Source organism: Neolamprologus brichardi, chromosome 6 (genome assembly GCF_056152115.1).
Source record: "Neolamprologus brichardi isolate AB-2024 chromosome 6, ASM5615211v1, whole genome shotgun sequence".
In the NCBI taxonomy this organism is placed as follows: Eukaryota; Metazoa; Chordata; class Actinopteri; order Cichliformes; family Cichlidae; genus Neolamprologus; species Neolamprologus brichardi.
The window spans coordinates 12,853,274-12,872,217 of record NC_142109.1 but is presented as its reverse complement, the minus strand read 5'-3'; the positions used below and the strand labels follow the sequence as shown (position 1 = coordinate 12,872,217).

Genomic DNA, 18,944 nt, shown 5'->3' with positions numbered 1-18,944 from the left:
TAACATTGATAGTTAAAAGAATTCCCAGGCTGTACCAAGGCTCTCGCCCTGTAAAGACTCAGGCTTTTGGGGGTGGCAGACAGTGGCTCTGTATGTGGGCCATATTGGACCCATGTAAAGTCAATGGCAAATTATGATACAAATGTAAATACTTGTATCGTAGCCTTTGTCACATTTCAGTCACCAATAAAATGGTTTACTGCATTTATTGAGAGGTTCTTTTTATGATTTTCTGGGAAATCATAATACAACATTGTTGCTCTTATTTTGAAGGGCTGCTATTTCTAACTTAAATTAGCATGTCTGCATGAAAATGCAGATTCTCTCTAAATGCGCTGGAAAGATGGAAAAAAAAAAAAACCTAAAACAAAATAAAAGATTAATGCACAACCTATATTTTTTAACAAGACTTGGACTTGTAATTATTTATTGACTGAAGTATGAGGTGAAAGCATGTGCTTTGTTTGTGGAGAGCAGATTGCCGTGTCTGAATCATCTCATGAGACTAAACATGACAAGTACATGCTTGGATAGGCTCATGCTGAAATAGGACAAACTGGATGGTGTTACAACGGATGGAGGTCCAAATCTGACAGGGAAAAATGTTGGACTTTAGAAACTGATACAAGATAAAGTGACTGAAATGAAGGTGTAAGTAACTGCTAAGAATTTACCACATGGAAATTGATTACTAAATTAGTTTACTTAATCAGAGCAAGAACACCAAATCACAGACAGTTTGCTTTACTTTTGGACTAGGATGAGACTGAACATGGTGACACAGGCTATCACACAGCTGTCAGGTAGCTCATCGAGGTGCCATTAAAGATAGAAAGAATATGGGACCTGAGAGCAGAAATTGGAGAGTTTTATGAGAAGAAAAGTAAGAGAGCTCTCTGAAAGGAAGGCAGACCTTGCACTTGTTGTTTTGACTGCCCCTTGCTTTTCTACTCACACAATGAACCGAATTTTAAATTGTTTAAGCCTAAAACACACTAGATTTCCCACTTAAACCTACAAGCAAAATAGCAATAGCATAAAGTCATTAAAAAAAAAAAAAACGCATTTTATTCAAAACTGTTTTTGGGAATGTTGAATAAGTAGTGAAACAATGTTGGCAATTTTAGTACACCCATTTCACATTCTCATTACAAAGTGTAACATCTACTTTTACAGTAGCAGCTTATAAGAAGATACCTTAATATAAATTAATATTGAGCACAACTGAGTTCAGCTTATTGTTGTCTTCCACAACAGTTTCTCAAGTGGTCTCTTACAAAAACGAATTGCCCAGCCCTGGTCTAAGAAAATGTATGAATGAACAATTTGTTTCCCTAAAAATTGATCTGCTAAAAAAAGGAGAAAAAAAATATACATTCAGCTATTTCAATATCTCTGTGGATACAATTATAGTTTAGAAAGGTCCAAAAAGTCTTGTAAGAAAAAACCCCTCAGCAGATCAGCCCATGTAGGAAACTGCCAAAAAAAAGATTGTCCATGGTGTGTATTACATTTTTCACATAACCAACCAAACTGATTCTAACCAGAAGAGAAGCGGGATGATCTAGAGGAAGATAAGTAAACCAGAGTCTCCATATCTGAGGCTGGCCGTTAAAAAGAAGAGCAAACTTTCCAAACTCTGACTCAAAGGTCAGCATGCTGGATTGTTTAATGAAACTGCCAGTCGATAACCTGTGAGGCATCTGTTTCTTTTAACAGAATAATAATCCTAATCTCCACAACAGAAAAACTACCAACAAAAGGAGGGTTGTGAAAGAACTGAATGAAAGCCCAGATGTGTAGTACATGGACAAAAATCCTGAAACACATCACCAGTGAAGAAATTCTGCAGAAAAAAACATCTGTTGACATTTTAGTTAAAGAGGAAAAACAGAAAAAGTCCCTTGTCAGCTGTATCCATGTATGTAATCAAAGAGGATAAAAAGCTTGCTTGTCAAAATGAGATTTTCATTGGATTAAAAAAAAAAAAAAATGAACTGTATTGTAGTTGAAATATTTTATCACTGAAAAATAATTTCTTCCAGGTAAACAAATCCACAACCTTCTTTAAGTTCCACTTAAAGAAGGTTTTGTGGTTAAACATTATCATGTTATTGTAGCTGCTGCATTTGAGATAATTGTGTCAAGTCCATTAATTAGGAAGCCAGGTGAAGCTGACTGTTAATTATCAATCAATTAGATTTGGCCAGTGCTACAAGATCTGCCGCTACTACTGGAAAAAAGCTGAAAAGGCTTCTTTTTTTTATCATTTAACATTCAGTTAATTGATACTGCTACACAGATGAAAAAAGCCCAACCTTACAGCTTTTAAAATCACAGCGACCCCTCTATCAAAGAGGTGGTGGACCAAACCAGGGGAATTGCCAGTAAATATTAATAGCTAAAATTGAATGGACATCGGAACAGGCTCCAGTGTGATGCATTTGTCCCTTTTCCTGCAGAGTGAGTGCATACAGTCTGGCTTTCTATAACAACAACAATAAAACTAACCTCATATGTTAAAAGGGTGTTGCTGTCAACTGCTCGCTCTAAATCTTTCTGCTCCTTAGTGGTCAAAATTGCTTAATGCAACTTTTATTAGCAAAGTAACGAGCACTAGAGAGGGGAGAGGGCCCGTAAAATGTCCTCGGAGATGCAAGGCCTGTTCCTAAGAAAAAAAAAATGAGTTAAGTGAGTACAGTGTGATTTCACACCTATGGTGAGGGTGGCTGGATGGTGAGTGGGTGGCACGGCTGTTACCCACACGATGCCAGTCTGCCAGGGCACCACCTAGGGCCCTACATCGCCCCCCTTTTCTCCCCCTCCCATCCTGTGACGCCATGTTCCCCTTGCCCTGCAACACCAGTGCCCATCTGCTAGGACACGTTAGCCGCTGGCGCCAGGGACTATTTAGCCTGGCGTAATTAGCCCCCAGACACCAGCAGCCTGGTTTTTAAACAGATGTGGGGGAGGTAGCGCTAGCAAGGCGACTATATACGACCAACAAATGTTTGATAAGGATGAGAGAGGAAGAGGGAGAGAGAGCGCGAAGAAAAGATGTGACCTAGTTAAAGGGATGATGCAACTTATGTTACAGCACAATGGGCAGTAATGATGACAACCCCACTTGCTCTGACTGTCCAATGCCATGGTCGAGGAAAGCCGAGCAGATGAAATTTAATTAGGCTGTGTCCATTTGCTGTACTGACATACAAGTATGTGGAAATAAACACTTTAACAGACAGACAAGGATGTTTTAACCTAAAATCCCGATGCGTTTTCCTTATTCTGAGTACCCTCACTGGCTTATTGTGTACTTGGCCTGACCTTTAACGAGGGACAGAGAAAGGTTACAGTGCAGATGCCCTTGAACCTCATGATCGTAATCACACGTGACTGTAACGGCAATGACCTTTACCCGCTTCCCTCCCCTCCTCCTCACCATCTTTTTCCTCCCTTCCTCCACACCCCCCAGGGTCATTTGAGGGTCCAGACTCTTGTCAAGGCTGTCACTCTAGACAGCCCTCTCCATCTACCGCCCCCACTGTTGCCATGGCAATGGACGGCACTGCGCTCCAAGGACTGTGTGAGGGGGCAGAGGGAGCCAGCGGACGGATGAACGCTGCAGCATCTTTCCCTAACCTAGGTCAACCTTGCAGAGCTAGTGTAAGTAACGGGAGGGGATAAATGCTGGTCATGCAGCTTGAAGCCCAAATAAACTGTCAGGATAACGTCAGCGCAGGGACGGGAAAGAGCAGTGATGAAACAAAGAGCACAGGTAGAGGGAGTACAGGGAAGGAATTATATAAAGCCCATAAGCATTGTCTCAATTTCTCTGTTTACACTCACGGGCCAATCATGTAATCCCTGTCTTCTGCAAAGACATGCACACACACGGAAACGTGACCTGGGGGCAGGCACTGGAGCAGCACACGTGTACTATCACAGAGCTCCCAGCCAGCATGAGTCACTGTGAACACCAGTCGACCCAGAGAGAACAATGGCAACCGGTGTGTGTGAGGGTGTCTGTCAAGCGTGCACGTACTGGCACAGGATGAAGAGCCACGGATGGAGCAACACCCCACTGCGCCACCGTCAGACAGCCATTTGTTTTCTTTTCTCCAGTGTGGATGCATACTTGCACGAGTGTGCCACACTGTACGTTTTTTGATTGCACCGCCTGTCTTCCTCTTATACTTGTAAAGGAAAAACAATTGCGCTGTACACATAATGTGAGCACTGCAATTAAGCAATCAATAAGGAAAGAATCACTCTGCTCATATGTAGTTGGAAAAGCTGGCTGTGTCGGTGCATACTTCAGCCTGTTTCATTCCTGACTGCCTGAGAGACGCACTCCAGCAGCCCACAGTGGACAAACACCTGTCCATAACACACTTGAACCGGACCTGGCATTCAGTAGAGATTCTGATGCAGGTTTAAAAAAAGCACCTGCTCTAACACTTTATTTAGCCCGTGATACAAACCGTATAGTACGTTGAAAACAATGATTGCATTTATGTAATGCTAAGCGCAGCAGCAGCAGCGCACAAAACAAAGAAGGAATCAGGTTTGCATCTTCTGCTTCCTTGGGCAGGGAACCAGAAGAGGCAAAGGCTAAATCACGCTGCAATGCATGATGTCAGAGCGGTCCGCACAGGTTGAGACGTGGTTCATGTCAAAACTCTTGCTCTTAAACTGCCTGACATGGAACAAGGAGCAAGTCAGGGTTGAGTTTAAGTTCAACAATGCAAGCAAGGTTATATAATATTATATAATTTGCCATTTGCTGGCCATGTTTTGGGGGACATCAGAGCAGAAGACACTAGACAAAATAAAAGTGAAACAGAGGCTTCAGAAAAACGAAGACAATTATCCCCCTGCAGGTCCATAATACTCTCCTCAGTTTTAGCTTGGGTAGGGCGGAATGCCATGGCAGGGGGGGGGACCCAACTTTTATGTCAGTCAGCGTCTTAACCTTTGGCCTACATCTAACTTCCCGAGCTGATCTGAAACATAAACAGCCAACTGGTACAATAAATAACAAGATAACAGTGCGTGACCTGTTCTTTTCTAGAACTACTTGCAGTGGTGACCGTTCTTTTAAATATGTATGTTTGCAGAAACTGCTTTGTTGAAACTCACGAAATACAGTGCAAGAATTCAAAAGATATATTGAAGACCACAGAGTTAGTGTTTTGCATGGATTTAAGGGCACAGAACTGTGTCAATTGTTGCAAAGACCGATCTGAGAGCTATAAAGCTCATTTTGTATTTCTACAGTTCTATAGATAAGCAGACAGCCTACCTGAAAGCTTAATCAGCAGCTCAGAGGCAACCTTAACATTGATATCCTGGCTCAGCAAGCTGTTCTTAGCCATGGGGCTTCCTTCTCTTGGTTTCAGCGACCCTGGGCGATCTGTGGCTGCTGCAGCCACCGTTGGCCCGTCTGGGCTGAAAGTCGTAGGGAAGCTTGGCTGGATCTGGCTCTGGGACTGGGAGGATGGTCTCGGGCTCAGTGCTTCCTCCACTTTGGGCTCTTCCTTAAGTTGGAACGGAGATTTGAGTGTCTCCCTCTGATTGGCCGCTGGAGCCAAGAAGACAAAAGAGATCAGAGGGAAAAGTGATTATCCAAAGAAGGCCATGACCAAAACACCTGACATGCATTTCATAAGCTGAAGTCACTTACGCAGCACTGTGAAAATGTAAAAAAACAAATGAATGACAACATTTTCCACAATGGGATATCACAGGTCATACTGGCCAACAGTTGGCGCGATATGGGGGGAAAAACCAGGGCGCAATCTCATGATCTCATTTTGTCTTAAGGGTATCCACAACAAATTCAGAATTCCTCCTCTCTTTCTTTTCTACCTCACAGAGTCTTTCCCTCTCCCCAACCCATTCATTTCTGTGCATATTATTCTCAACCTTAAGTCTGGATTCCTCGTTTCCTTTTGCATTTGACATCATCTGAATCCCCTTCATGAGGGGACATGAAACAATTGGACATGAAATAATTCCAGCAGTTCTGATAGCAATCAGCCGAAGTCTTATCTGCCATCTTTGCTGTGTGTAGCCTAGGTTAGGGATTGAAATGTCACATGGATCCCTCTGCTCTAAAGTCATCTTCAAGAGAAACTGGGCCACATCTAATCCGCCTTAGATGAATAATTAATAATTAGACATGGAGCAACTTCCGATAGCCGCCAAGAAAAGAACAGCAGGGCAAGCGCCTCTCTTTGTGTCTCTGAGCACATTCCACTACTCCCTGTGCTAAAGCGAAGGTTTTTACAGGTTATGGCTCAGAAAAATGGTTGAAATAAAAACTACTTTAACACACACACACAGACACACAAAAAAGAAGAGCTAAAAATATTGCCTAAACTATACCATACTGTTAGTGGAAAGACACGTCACGTCTGTTTAATACAGGGCTTTGGGAACAGAAGGTTAAAGGATACCACTGTCTACCAATTAAGTGCAGGTGCACTATACCATTTTTCAGAAAGAATGCGAGTACTGAGGACTTTTTTAACAAATAGATTATTGTGCAATGTCACAAAACAGTTACTTAAATTTAAGTCACACTGTTTGGCCACAAAATTAAAAACCACTTCCTCTAGGTCCCTCACTGAACCTTTTTATGTCACTAGAGCCATTTTCATTTCCAAATATAGTTTTGTTCTTCTTCTTTTTTTTTAACTACACGTCAAATGATTCAAAAATGCACTGCACAATATTCGTTTGATTTATGAGGACAAAATAACTTGAAAACTTACAAAGTCTTCTGGTCTTAATTGGACGTATTAAAGCATAGGTGTCAAACTCTGGCCCACGGGCCAATTTTGGCCCGCAGCCTAATTACATTTGGCCCGCGAAGCCATACCAAATTACTATCAGAGCTGGCCTACTGGTATTATACAGCTAATATATATATTGTTTAGTATTAAGCTTTGCTTGTTCCATATTCAGTTTTTCAGCAAAACGTGTTTGAGTCCATAAGAAAAGATTCATTCTTATATCTGGAGGAAGAAATATATTTCAATAAATATTAACGTTAGCCCGCGACTTTGTTCCAGTTTTGAATTTTGGCCCACTGTGTATTTGAGTTTGACACCCCTGTATTAAAGGATAAAAATCCACCGCTGTTGCATGAAGTGAAAAAGCCGAGTTTACATGCTCTTTGATCTTGTTTATTCAAAATCTAAAGAGATCAGCCCATGTGACTTGTGAGCAGTATCTGCAATAGTGGCATTGTGATGTGGGGCAAATTCATATGCAAGTCAAGAAGCAGCTTCGTTGCTATGATAACCAAACATGGCAGAAGTTACAAAAATAAAGATGGTATATAATGTAATTTTTACCCCATAGCAACATAACTCATTTGTAGAAGGACATCACTGCAACCTGCAATAAATCAATTTGCGAACGCTCCAGCAGACACCGCGGTTGAGTACCTGCTAAGGAGCTATCCAGGTATCACTAGTTCAACTTAATAATTAGCCACACCAAATTTGGCTTTCCATTTTTCCATTTGAATGCTAATACTGTTTGACTGTGCTAATGTCGAGTGGTGCAGCGACAAACACATCTTCACATCTACTGGCACAACCCCTGACACTTGTACAGTTTGAAACAACTTGTACATCCTAGCATGGACACTCAATCTGCAACACACACACACAAACACAGAGCATGGCTATAAGAGAGGCTATCACTCTTGGGCAGACTGCTGTCCAGTCTCCTCTGGCCCCAGCAGAGATCTGCTCCGCTCCTCACCCGATCGTCTCACCTAACATCTCTAACCGCCACAGGCCTGCCGCCCCCTGCCCACATCATCAATCTGCGCTGGCCCCGGCCCCTCTGATTAATGATGATCTATGCCGGAGGGATAGAGGGCTCAGGGACAGGGGATACAGGGCAGGGAAAGGGGACAGGTGCTGGCGTTCTGACCACCCATGTGATGTTGTGATGCCACAGTGCCACACAATGGCAGGGTTGGGCTTGCAGTTCAAGAGGCTGAGAAGGAACAGGGTGAGCAGCAGCAGGGAGGGGAGGGTGGGGGGACATGGGGGTGGGGCGATGACCTTCAAGTTCAGGGGGGCAGTGGCGCAGGGTCGCACATGGCACCAGCTGGAAATGTCATGCTGTCAGATGTCAGCGGGCAGGCTAAGTATAACCTGGTCAGCACCTGGAAGGACGTCCTCTAATTAGAAGCGTGTTGGGCCATGTCGGATCAGACAGGGACAGCGCACTTGGTCAGCGCCTTACAAACACAGATTAAACAAAAAACAAAAACTCACATTTAACCATACTTTATGTTGCCACTTGCTTCGTCATGCTGCGTTCAAACCCCGGGCAGTCGCTGCGCTGTGCTTAAACCACTGACAAATAAATACTAAACACAAGCTCGGATTCTCGAATCCTTCTCCTCGGCGGCCTCATGAGAACAAAAACAACTCCAGGACGTGCACTCACACACACAAAGTCACACCACTCCTGTGACCTTTTGGATTGCTATAAATAGAGCGCATTTCCACTCAGAATCTATGTTACAGATCCCAATGAATAATTTAGTAGCCTAATCCAGTAGGCACGTTTTTTGTTTTTTCTTTTTTACTCCTCTGAGCTGATGGCTCAAGAACAACAACAAAAAAAAAGGCAGCACAGAGCACCAACAGGAACTATTCAGCCAACAACACCACCAAGCTTACACTTTTGGCCTTTTGTCTGTCAAAATTCACAATCACAATAGCATCATGAGCATCCAGTTCCTGGCAGATCATTCTGTGAAGTGAGCACAGATTCGCGGAGGAGATGGCCATCTCTGGGTGACTGGGCTTCGCTTATGTGAGTTTCGTGACTGTGTGTGTGTGTGTGTGTGTGTGTCTGTGCATGCGCGCACCAATGTCCAGTGTCAGCTCCCTGCGCTGGTTCTTGCTCAGGTTTGACGATGCTATCAGTTTGTCTCCGTGTTATCACACCCTTCTGACACCTGCCACCAACGCTACTTCCATCGCCGTTCTCCTGCCCGTTTCTCTCCCCCTCGCTACGCTTCTCTCTTGCGCCTCATCTGTCTCACTGCCAGGCGCTTGTCCACTCCACCTCACCTCTAGCTCCGTGGCCAGGGCTGCCGTCAAATAACTTCATTAGCTTTCCACCTCTGTCATGCCGGCCTGCTCCCCCTCTGACAATTGGCTGCTGTTTTTTTTTTTTTTTTTCAGAGAAGAGGAGGAAGAGAAAAAAAAGCACAGGGCTACATGGGGCAGGTTGAGAACCCAACAAAAGCTGACAGTGTGCTAGACACTGGACAGTGATACTGATGGCTGCAGTGGGGATGTATAGACCAGAGGTCACACACAAAAGGCCTGCCTGTATCTGCTCATGCAGAGCTGGAAAGCAGGGGACACATACGATTAAATCTAGACATTCTTAAAAGAAGGGAATCAAAAAGACTCTCTGTCATGAGACGTTCCAAAAAAATGCCTTACAGAATCTTTCCTGCATACTTTTTTCCTTCAATATACATAAATACACACAAAAAAAACTTCGATCTCCTGCTAGGATGACACACAAGCGGCATGTTTTACAAGTCTAAATTCTGCTTTTGCGTCACATTACTGTACCCAAGCACCACATGAGAGTCGCTCTCCCAGGAAACGCATAAATAAGACAACTGCAGAAGCATCATGACAGATGCAACACCTCCTATAAACCCCCCCCACCACCACCACCAATTATTCACACCCAGCCAGGGTCAAGCACGTTGTGCCTGTGTCACCGCAGCGGGGTGGGAGTGGAGGGGGTGTTCAGAGGGTGTGCAGTGCCCGCTGTCATTATTAACTCGGGGTCCACTGGGCACAGGGTAGGGGCTGTGCATTTCAAAGTGCCTCTGTGGCTTTCATCTCTGAATCAAAATGTGGATCACACCGGATAGCTAACGGTTGTGTCAGTGTGCAAGGATAAAAATCAAAGGGTATCAGTATAACACTCAACGGAAAGCAGGGCAGTCACCCCCCCAAAAAAGAGATATGCTTATTATGTCAGAGGTCACTGAGAGTTCACTGGCTTTTTATGCCTGGGGAACTCAATGCAACTCCCTCTTTGCCTTTTACTCCCTCCCCCTTTGCTTGCTGTCACTTTATCTGTCTCATTTTTCTCCCCGTTTTTTTTTTTTTTATTTTTTCCTCTGCAGCTTTTTAATACCCCGCCCCCGCCTCCATAGGGCCTTGTGGGATCGAGGCACTGAGACAGCAGTGTAAAAGCAGGAGGGATGAGCTGCTCGTGTACGCACTCAATCTGGGTTGGCAGGGAGGTCAAAAGAAATAGAGTCTAGAGGTCCCAGGAGGAACTTCCTCACCTCTCCTTTCCTGGCTGCTCCTTGGCATGGGTAAGTCTCATAAAGATCTGAGCCCACTTCTTTCCACTTTCATAACCCTCCTTTCTTTAACTCCGCCCCCCAACAAAGGGAGAGAACTTTGTGATCAAAGAAGTGGTATTCATTAAAGCCCATCATCACGCATTCAAGTTCAACATCCTCTCGTCCTGTCTTTTTATATCCTGCCTCACTCTCCTTGAATGATGCCCCGACTAAGATGTCCGCCACTTGACACTGGGCTGACATTGCAGGGAGCCATCTTGGCTCCTCTGGGAGTTGCCTGGGCTTGATTGTGCAGTCTGGGAGTGAAGCGCAACTGGCACCCAGGGGGCATCCATGTGGAGCCGGGGCGTGCAAGATCGAGCGGGAGTTAACTAAGCCGAGCCGAGTCCCCATGCATCCTGGCGGGGTCACAGGATGGCGCTGAGGGCGCTAATCATTTCAAATTATGAATTCCTTTTTAATTATGAATTATGCATAAATTTTTAATTAATCTAATGTTCCCAGGGTTTTTTTCCCCTCCCATCCTTACTCTCAAGATCTCAATCTAATTACACAGCATTAAGAGGAAGAGTGGCAGTCGTCGCCTCGACCCTGGCGCTGAACCCCGGTCAACCTTTTTCCATCAATCTTGCCATCTTCTCCAAGCTCATCCTTTGATATTTTCTGCAACACGGTGAAATGCATCTAAACATGGGTCGGGCCTCGTACGGCTGGGAACAGCGTGTTTGTTAAGTTTGTTCAAGAAAGTGCAGTATCATAGCTGGCTTAGGAAAATAAAGAAGGAAAGGACAAACTTCCTATCAAGAGCAGCCAATATGAAGTCTTCTATTTTAGACGACAATCTTTAAGTCAGCTTGTGTAAATATTCAGTTTATCCCTTTGGCTAATTTGGAATTGAATTTGTCAGTAATAATAACAACACGTGCAAGGAAAAAAAGCAGGAGGAAGACGCCAGGAATCTACAATTAGTCACCACCCGTGACGACTGAAAAGATGCCGGCGAGGAAAATAAACCCCTTGACCACTATTGACGATGTACCCTTGAGCAAATCATTTAGTCCCTGACTGCTTTTGCGGAGTTAATCAGTGCCCAGCTGCAGAGAGCTGAAGACGTGCCACCGGGCATTACCAAGTGTCAATTTTACCAAACTTTACTTGGGTATTGATATGTAAAATAACTGCAATTTCCAAAACTTAGACTAACTAATAACATGCATGTTTGCATGAACTGCATGTTTTATGCTATTGGATTTAAGGTTCTGCCCTTTCCCCCATAAATACCACACTGGACGACCTCCCTCGTACCAGCAATGATGAGTTTTGACACCTCTGTGTACATCTATAAAGACAATTTCCAGGTTTTTCCAAGGGTAGGTGATACAAACCCAGTCACATGACTGAAATATGACAGAAACCACTCAGTTCAGGAAAGAGCATCAAGGGTTACTCCTAGTAGATAAAGCATTAAGAGCGTCACAGTGGCACATAAGTCAATTTCCTGTATATATTCCATTCTGCTGCTACCAACCCTGGTTGTGCGTACAGTGGGATGCGCTTTGCCCGATTACCAGCAATTTATGTTAGATGTTTTGAGTCATTACCGACAGGGTCCTCAATTCATAAGCAACAACAACAAAAAACAGAAGAGACAAAAAAAGCTCAGAAAAGGCTTTCTGAGCAGTCTTAGCCCCATGCAGTGAATCGGGCAGAAGGAGGATGTGAGTAAATGAGCTAGATGTGTTGGGCCCAACAGTTTCTCACTTATGCATAAACTCTGTGTATCAATCATTGAAATGTGTCAGCTTTTGAATATGGATTTAAAGCCCAGATCTCACCTTCCCGTGTTTATCTCAGCGTCATCTGTGCTAGGGTTTTTTTTAAAACTGATGTTACTGGAATATTTTAAGCTGCTGTATCAGTTCACTACATTATGTTTTCAATAGCAATACAGAGTATATATATATAACAAATACCTATGCACAGGCAAGAACATATTAGGCCAAAACCTGGATCAGAAATCACTATTGTCGTGTGGGAACCACAATGTATGGTACACAAACAAATCATGAATGGATGATGTATGTATGATGTATAAGAGACTACAGTATACTATGATTAAAAGGTTTGAATTCCTTTAGTATAGTTGAAATTACTTTGAATACATGTGGCATTATGACACCACCTTTTCTGTGCTCAATAAGTTAAAGAGCTCAATCACATATGCCAAAACCCATCTGTGCAGTGCGACTAGATGCACATAGTGTGAACTGTTTCTATTATTTTCACCATTTAAAGAATGACACCAATGGGAATTTTAAATGTTTTCTTATGTTAATGCCTATAAATTTTTTAAAAAAAAGAAGCCTGAGATGCGTTGGTGTACGTGCTGCTGTCAAAAGCTAAAACTCTCTATTCCCCGCATGTTTGAACTAACAGACATTTTCCGTTCTCGTTGTTTTTATAAGCCATTTAAAATAATAAATAAATAAAAATAAAACAGCTCAGAGACATACTGCAGCCTTGACCTGAGACAATAAGCATAAAAAAGTGTTTACACTTCTTACGAATGTTATTTCTGGTGACAATGAAGAATCAAAACAAAACTTAAGGCAAAGGGGAGACAACATCTAGCTGGAGATCAGCGCCGATGTCTTCATATGAGAGTTTGGAAGAACTGAAAAACTCTTGATGAAAGTGCAACTGCAGTGAGTCGAGTTTAAAAAGTCAAGCTGAGAAAGCGGCACAATAAACAAAGCAATTATGGATTACAGGAGTTACACCACCGCTGCGTCTGTGTGAGCTGCTTTTCTATGCGTTTCTGCACAGCGTTAACTAAATGCAGCACTGTAAAGACTGCACTATAAAAAAAAGCTTTCGTTTAACGTAGGAAAAAATAAGTCTATGCTAACCTGAAAGCTTCATAAGCAGGTCAGTGGCCGTTTTGGTAGTGATGTCAGGGCTGAATAAGGAGGCTGTGGTCGGAGCGCTGGGGCTGGATCTGACGCCGACTCCGACCCCTACTCCGGGTAGGTCCAGGGAGTTGACGCTGCTGCTGGCACGGTCCCTGCAGATGCTGAAAGGGGAGAGCACGGACAGGTCTCGCTCTTGTGGCTCCTCCTTGATGTGGACGTGATTGGAGGACGCCTCGACTGGAGGGGACGTCTGCTGCTGAGCGTCCGAGTGCAGCGGGGACACCTCCGTCACTCTCATGTCTGCGGAACTGCCGTCACCCATCAGGGAGCCCTCGCCCTCCGTGTCGGTGGTGATCTCCTCTTTCACCTTGACGTCTGTGCGTGGGAAGTGCTGGTGGCAGCGCATGTGAAGCTTCAGGCTGAAGTGACGGGAGGAGGTAAAGGGACAGAGTTCGCACTGAAACGTCTCACCCCGGTCCTGGTGCTGATGTACCTGGGAAAAAATGGGGACAGGTTTAAGTGTCAAACCCCTCCTTATCTCCAGCACTGCATGGCGCCAGGAGGACAGCTAGGGATCTTTTGCTTTATTTCTACATTTCTTTGTGAGCCGCAACAGTGTTAAATCATGCAAAAGAGAAATGTAAATATTTAAATAGTGATCAAACACGAGATGTATGGGGATCAGATCAGAGAGGAGAAAAATAAAATCCAACCTTCATGTGAGACTTGAGATTGTCTTTGCGAGCACAGCGGAAGGGACACAGCGGACACTGATGGCTTTTCAAGCCTGTGTGGATGACCATGTGTCTCTTCCAGTAGCTCTTGCGTTTGATGACCAGGCCACACACAGGACACTGGAATGGTTTGCCACCATCCTCAGGAGAGCCTTGATGGGAACCAAAGAATTATTATTTTTATTTTTCTGTTATTCATTTTTTTATTTAGAGGCAAAATCCAGTCCCAAGATTTTGATGGACTTTGATGGATGAATATGCACTAGCTAAACGAAGCATTTAGTTACTGTAAGAATGGTTGTCTGTCTCTGTGTGTTAGCCCTGCGACAGACTGGCGACCTGTCCAGGGTGTACCCCGCCTCTTGCCCTATGACAGCTGGGATAGGCTCCAGCGCCCCCGTGACCCTGAAAAGGATAAGCGGAAGCGAATGGATGGATGGATGGATAGTTACTGTAAAGCATGCGTGCCAAAAGTATTGTTCCTATTTGATCTCAAAGGGTCCGTATGTAATAATGCCAGCACCACTGCACTAAGACTGCACTAAGTGCATCTGGCTGAAAACAAATTGGATTTGTTAACGACTTTCCCTGCGATCTTCATACGTTGCAAAGCCACCTAGCGGATCAGGGATGGACAGTTCGGTGGGCTTGTTCTCGGCCGCAGGATGCATGTTTGACAATCCCACTGTAAAGAAATGCAAATCCCCTCTTTAATAAGGGAGTTAACTCAGACACTGATCAGATCTGCGAGAGACAACGTCTGCGCACCTAATGATGAAAACTATCACGAGAGAAACACCAGCTGGAAGCGATGGAACAATGAAAGCAAAAAACTCTAGCATGTTTTAGTATCTCGATTATTGTTGTTGGCTTCATATCCGGCATCCATTACTGTTTAATTGGTCTTATTAGAAAGAGGCATGATTGCATTACAAATTCTACAAGGGCCTGTCAGGATGGCTTCATAAGTATTCCAGTGCCGTTCCTTGAAAAACATCTGGTAATCAGTGTTTGGTGAAATTACTGTGCTCAGCCATTCATTGACCTGAGGTGTAAAACCTCGAGACTGCCTATTTGCAACAATAAACCACCATCTGCGGCCCAACCTCTCCAAGCACAGCAGAGATCACAATGCAGAAATGACTTGTGCTTAGTCTAAGTTGAGGCGAACAAAGCAGAAATAAAACCAGGAGGCAGCGTGTGTGTGTTTAGTGCTTAACATGTGCATTTCCTATGTAAGCCTAATCACGTGTTAGAAAAACGGGAGTCGATTCTTCCGAAAACACGAAAGCACAGCATGCCAGCGTGATACAGTTTTATAGCAGAACTAGTGAGGGTCTACAATAAAACAAGACACGACAGTCAATAATCAAGGTCACATTTTTCAGTCTGGCGACCAAACAACTACCTGCATTTTTTAATTTTTTTTTTTTTTTTACAGTGCTGCTCGACCTTGACGGCATGCCGGGTTAGAGCAGACCCCTTTTTAGCATGCAGATCACAGAATATTACATCGACTGCCTCATCTGTCTGAAGTCAATTTGATCCAGCCATTTTAGTTTTGGCGGGGTTGCGACACAATCCCTCAAAAGTGCCCATCCATCTCCCTGAAAACGTTCTGTTCTCCCTTAAGACTACTTAGCTGGAGCTTGCACTTTGAAGCCATCTCTCCGCCTGTCCAAGAGTGAGATCTGTGTGTGCACCCTTGTTTGGGTTACACGTCTACATCTGAGCACGCTCTTACAGATTATATTGCGTGCCCATTTGTAAGTAACAGAGAGACAGCGTGTACGAGGGAGAGAAGAAAGAGTGAGGGAGAAAAAAAAAAAAAAAAAAAAGAGTGCACGCATCTGTATCCAGTCAGTGGAAAGTATGATGTGTTTGGCCTTAAGTCTGCTGTGCTGATCAGTGCAGAGGGCTCTGGTTAGTGGGGTATGAAGCCAGGAGGAGGCTGCTGAGATGGATATGGACTCCAGGGCTCCCCACTGTGCCGAGCACACACTGACGGCCCCCTTTTGGCAGCACGCACATCCGAGCACAAACGAGCTGGTCTGGGAAGGCAGTGAGGTCTCAGTCGGAACCCCCCGTCGAGCCCACAGACCATTTCCCAGACTAGAAGGCCAGCCAGAGCTGTTTTCTCTCGGCTATGCTCTCTGCTCGGCTGACAGTTAAGCTGAGGCTACACTACACACTGCTTCAGCGCCAGTGAGGTGAGAACAAAACCATTACAAAACTAGAGAAAACATGTCACCGAAGTTCACAATTCTGTTTCCCCGCCGGCATTTCTTTTTTCCTTTTTTTTTGGTGACATGCGAACCTGCCGCTGGTACACGAAAAGGAAAGGAGACACGAGTCTGCGCTTTTTGGAGTCATCCTTAGAACGAAGTAATAATTTAGCACTGCTAACGGCGTGACTTTGAATTTCATAGTGTTGTATGTTTGGCCACACGATGGCTGGGGAAATATAGAAACTGAACTGACAGTCAAAAGACGTGAATTATTTTCTGCTGCAGTAAGACGAGCTTGCACATTCAACCATAGCAGTCTTGTTTAACTTTAAGCAGACAGATTGTGTTTAACACAATCTAACACTTGAGTGTACTTTAAAAATTTTGCAAGTCTCTCTTGCTAAAGAAGAAAAAACTACATATTTTAAGTAGAGAAATATGGAGTTATACACCTAAGCTAAGATGGGCTGTTATCTGTACTGGTGCAACCATTATTTTAATTAATTCACTAATCTCATTATGCTTATAGTTATTCCCATGCTTATTATAGTCCTTTATTGTGCTTTTAGATTACCTGCTTGGTTGCTGGGCTTCCCTCTGCCCTTAGGAGGAGAGGGCAACAGCAACTCTAGGCTCTGATTGGGTGTAGAGGGCGTGGGTGCTTTCTGGTTCTTGTCCAACAGGGGCTTCACGTCCTCTTGGAGGACCCCAGTAGTTGTCAAGGGGGAACCGTCTTTCTTCTCTGCCAGCAGGTTTCCTGCTGCCCTGGCTGCCACCTCTTTGAGCAAGGCAGCGGAGGAGGTCATAGACACAAGTGAGAGGAAGGAACTCGCTGCTTGGTGGTCCGTAGCAGCACTGCCCGTTGACGAGGCTTGGCTCCGTTCACTGACTTTCTTGGAGAGCGCAGCGAGGGTGGAGCTAGCTGACTGCGGGCTAAACGGAGAGTTAAAGGCATCGAAGCGCACCACATCGTCTCCTCGACCACCCCCACCCAGGGTGGGCACTGCAGATGAGGCAGAGGTGGATGAGGAGGAAGATGTCGTTGAAGAGGAGGCCACAGCGTTCTTGTCTTGAAGCACAGCGTTGGCTGCTGCTTTTAACTTCTGGATTGCAGAGTCCGGGGACAGGCTGGAGCCGCAGGGCGTGGAGCAGCTGGCTGGGGGCCACTTATCTGCCACACCTGCCCATACAAAGCCACTGCCGTTGCTTGGGGTGACAGAGTTAAAGGGGTCTAGGGGCTCTTGCTTGATGTTGGTGGCTGAAGGAGCTGTGGAGGCCGGTGAGGCTGAGCCACTGTTGTTGTTGTTACTGGCCAGTTTTCGGGCAAGAGCACTTAACTGCTGGGCGTGGTGGGAAGATGGAGAGAGTGTCAAAGGTGGGGCTAGACCTATTGGAGGAGAGTCGCCCCCAGCCCCTCCCCGGGATGACCGACCCAGGAGCTCCCCGGTGTCGAGTTTTAGCGACCCAGCTTCTAGGAGGCGCCGTAGGTTGCTGCTGAGGGGTTTTCCCAGGGCTCGAGATGCTGCCTCGCCATACAGTGACGATACCACAGACGAGAGCGTGTCCTGGGCCGAGAATGCACCTCCATCCAGTCCAAGAAGTTCCAAAGAGGCACGATGGACAGGCGTGGGGCAACCCAGCGAGCTCTCACCTCCGCAGGTGTCATGATCCCCAGACCCAGCGCTGACTCCAGGTCGTTCGTCGGGAGAGGAGCCCCTGGGCAGGAGGACCTCATCCTGGGTGTCTCCAAAAGACGACGACTCTGAGCGTGTGTCAGAGGCGTTCCCAAACCAGCCTTCCTCCTCCACAGCAGTGCCATCAGGCCCTCCTTCCTCATTGCTGTCCACATCTGAAAGAGGAGAGGAAACCAAAGGAAGAATTAATGAAAAGTGTGTGAGTACTGTGGCAAAAGTTGCTTTAGCGAACAGTTAAGACTGATGATTATTTCACAGCTAAACAATTGCCTCACAGCTCTAACTTAGGTTTACATTTATGATGCTTAAGAGCAATTAGACAGTTAAGCTTTCACAGTCCGGCTTCTACACTGCAGAGATTAGCAAACTACACAATGCAAAATCCTAAATGGGAGTCAAAAAGCCTTTAAAAGCTGAAAAAGCAGGCAGACAACTAAAAAGACTTAAAGCCCAAATTCAACTTCTTTTTTTTAATACAGTCACAAGGCACATCCAAGATGTTTGAGTAATTTAGATTTTTCTGTCTTTTTTTTTTTTAAACCTTATTTTTCCCACCCTTGGTCTGGAAGAGCCTAGTAAAGGGGTTACCATGACAACGGGTCCTTCTGGGAGGCTAGACAGCAAAGATTAGGGTAATGGAGGTTACAGAACTAGATTAATATTCATGAGCCTGCGGATACCACCAGGGAGCCAATAAGGATAGGGTTAAGGTCACCAAGGGTCATTAATATACACTTCATGTATCAATATTCATAAGCAAAACATTACAGCTTGCCAGACAAGGGCGAACAAAGAAAAGTGAATATTCCTGATACATATTAACAAACCTCCATAAGAATATGTCAAATGCACCAAGCCCGGGTGAAACAAAATGTCAAAACTGACACCTCCTCTTTGGGTTACTGAACACACAAAGCTCACGAAACATTTAACAAAAAAGGGAACTGGCTGAGATTCATTAGAAAAGCAGGCACTCAAAAATGAAAATATCATTT

At 44.7% G+C, this 18,944-nt stretch overlaps 1 protein-coding gene across 2 annotated transcripts in view; it reads right to left on the bottom strand.

Moving 5' to 3' along the window:
* Nucleotides 1-18,944, bottom strand: part of znf827 (zinc finger protein 827) — a 76,010-nt gene that overhangs the window by 34,807 nt on the left and 22,259 nt on the right. For both annotated transcript variants that reach the window (XM_006796056.2, XM_087841704.1), the window contains exons 2-5: nucleotides 16,830-18,104; nucleotides 14,007-14,179; nucleotides 13,291-13,786; nucleotides 5,306-5,584 (exon numbers count right to left, since the gene is read on the bottom strand). In XM_006796056.2, the coding sequence (XP_006796119.2) occupies nucleotides 5,306-5,584; nucleotides 13,291-13,786; nucleotides 14,007-14,179; nucleotides 16,830-18,104 (2,223 nt within the window). The remainder of the gene's footprint in view (nucleotides 1-5,305; nucleotides 5,585-13,290; nucleotides 13,787-14,006; nucleotides 14,180-16,829; nucleotides 18,105-18,944) is intronic.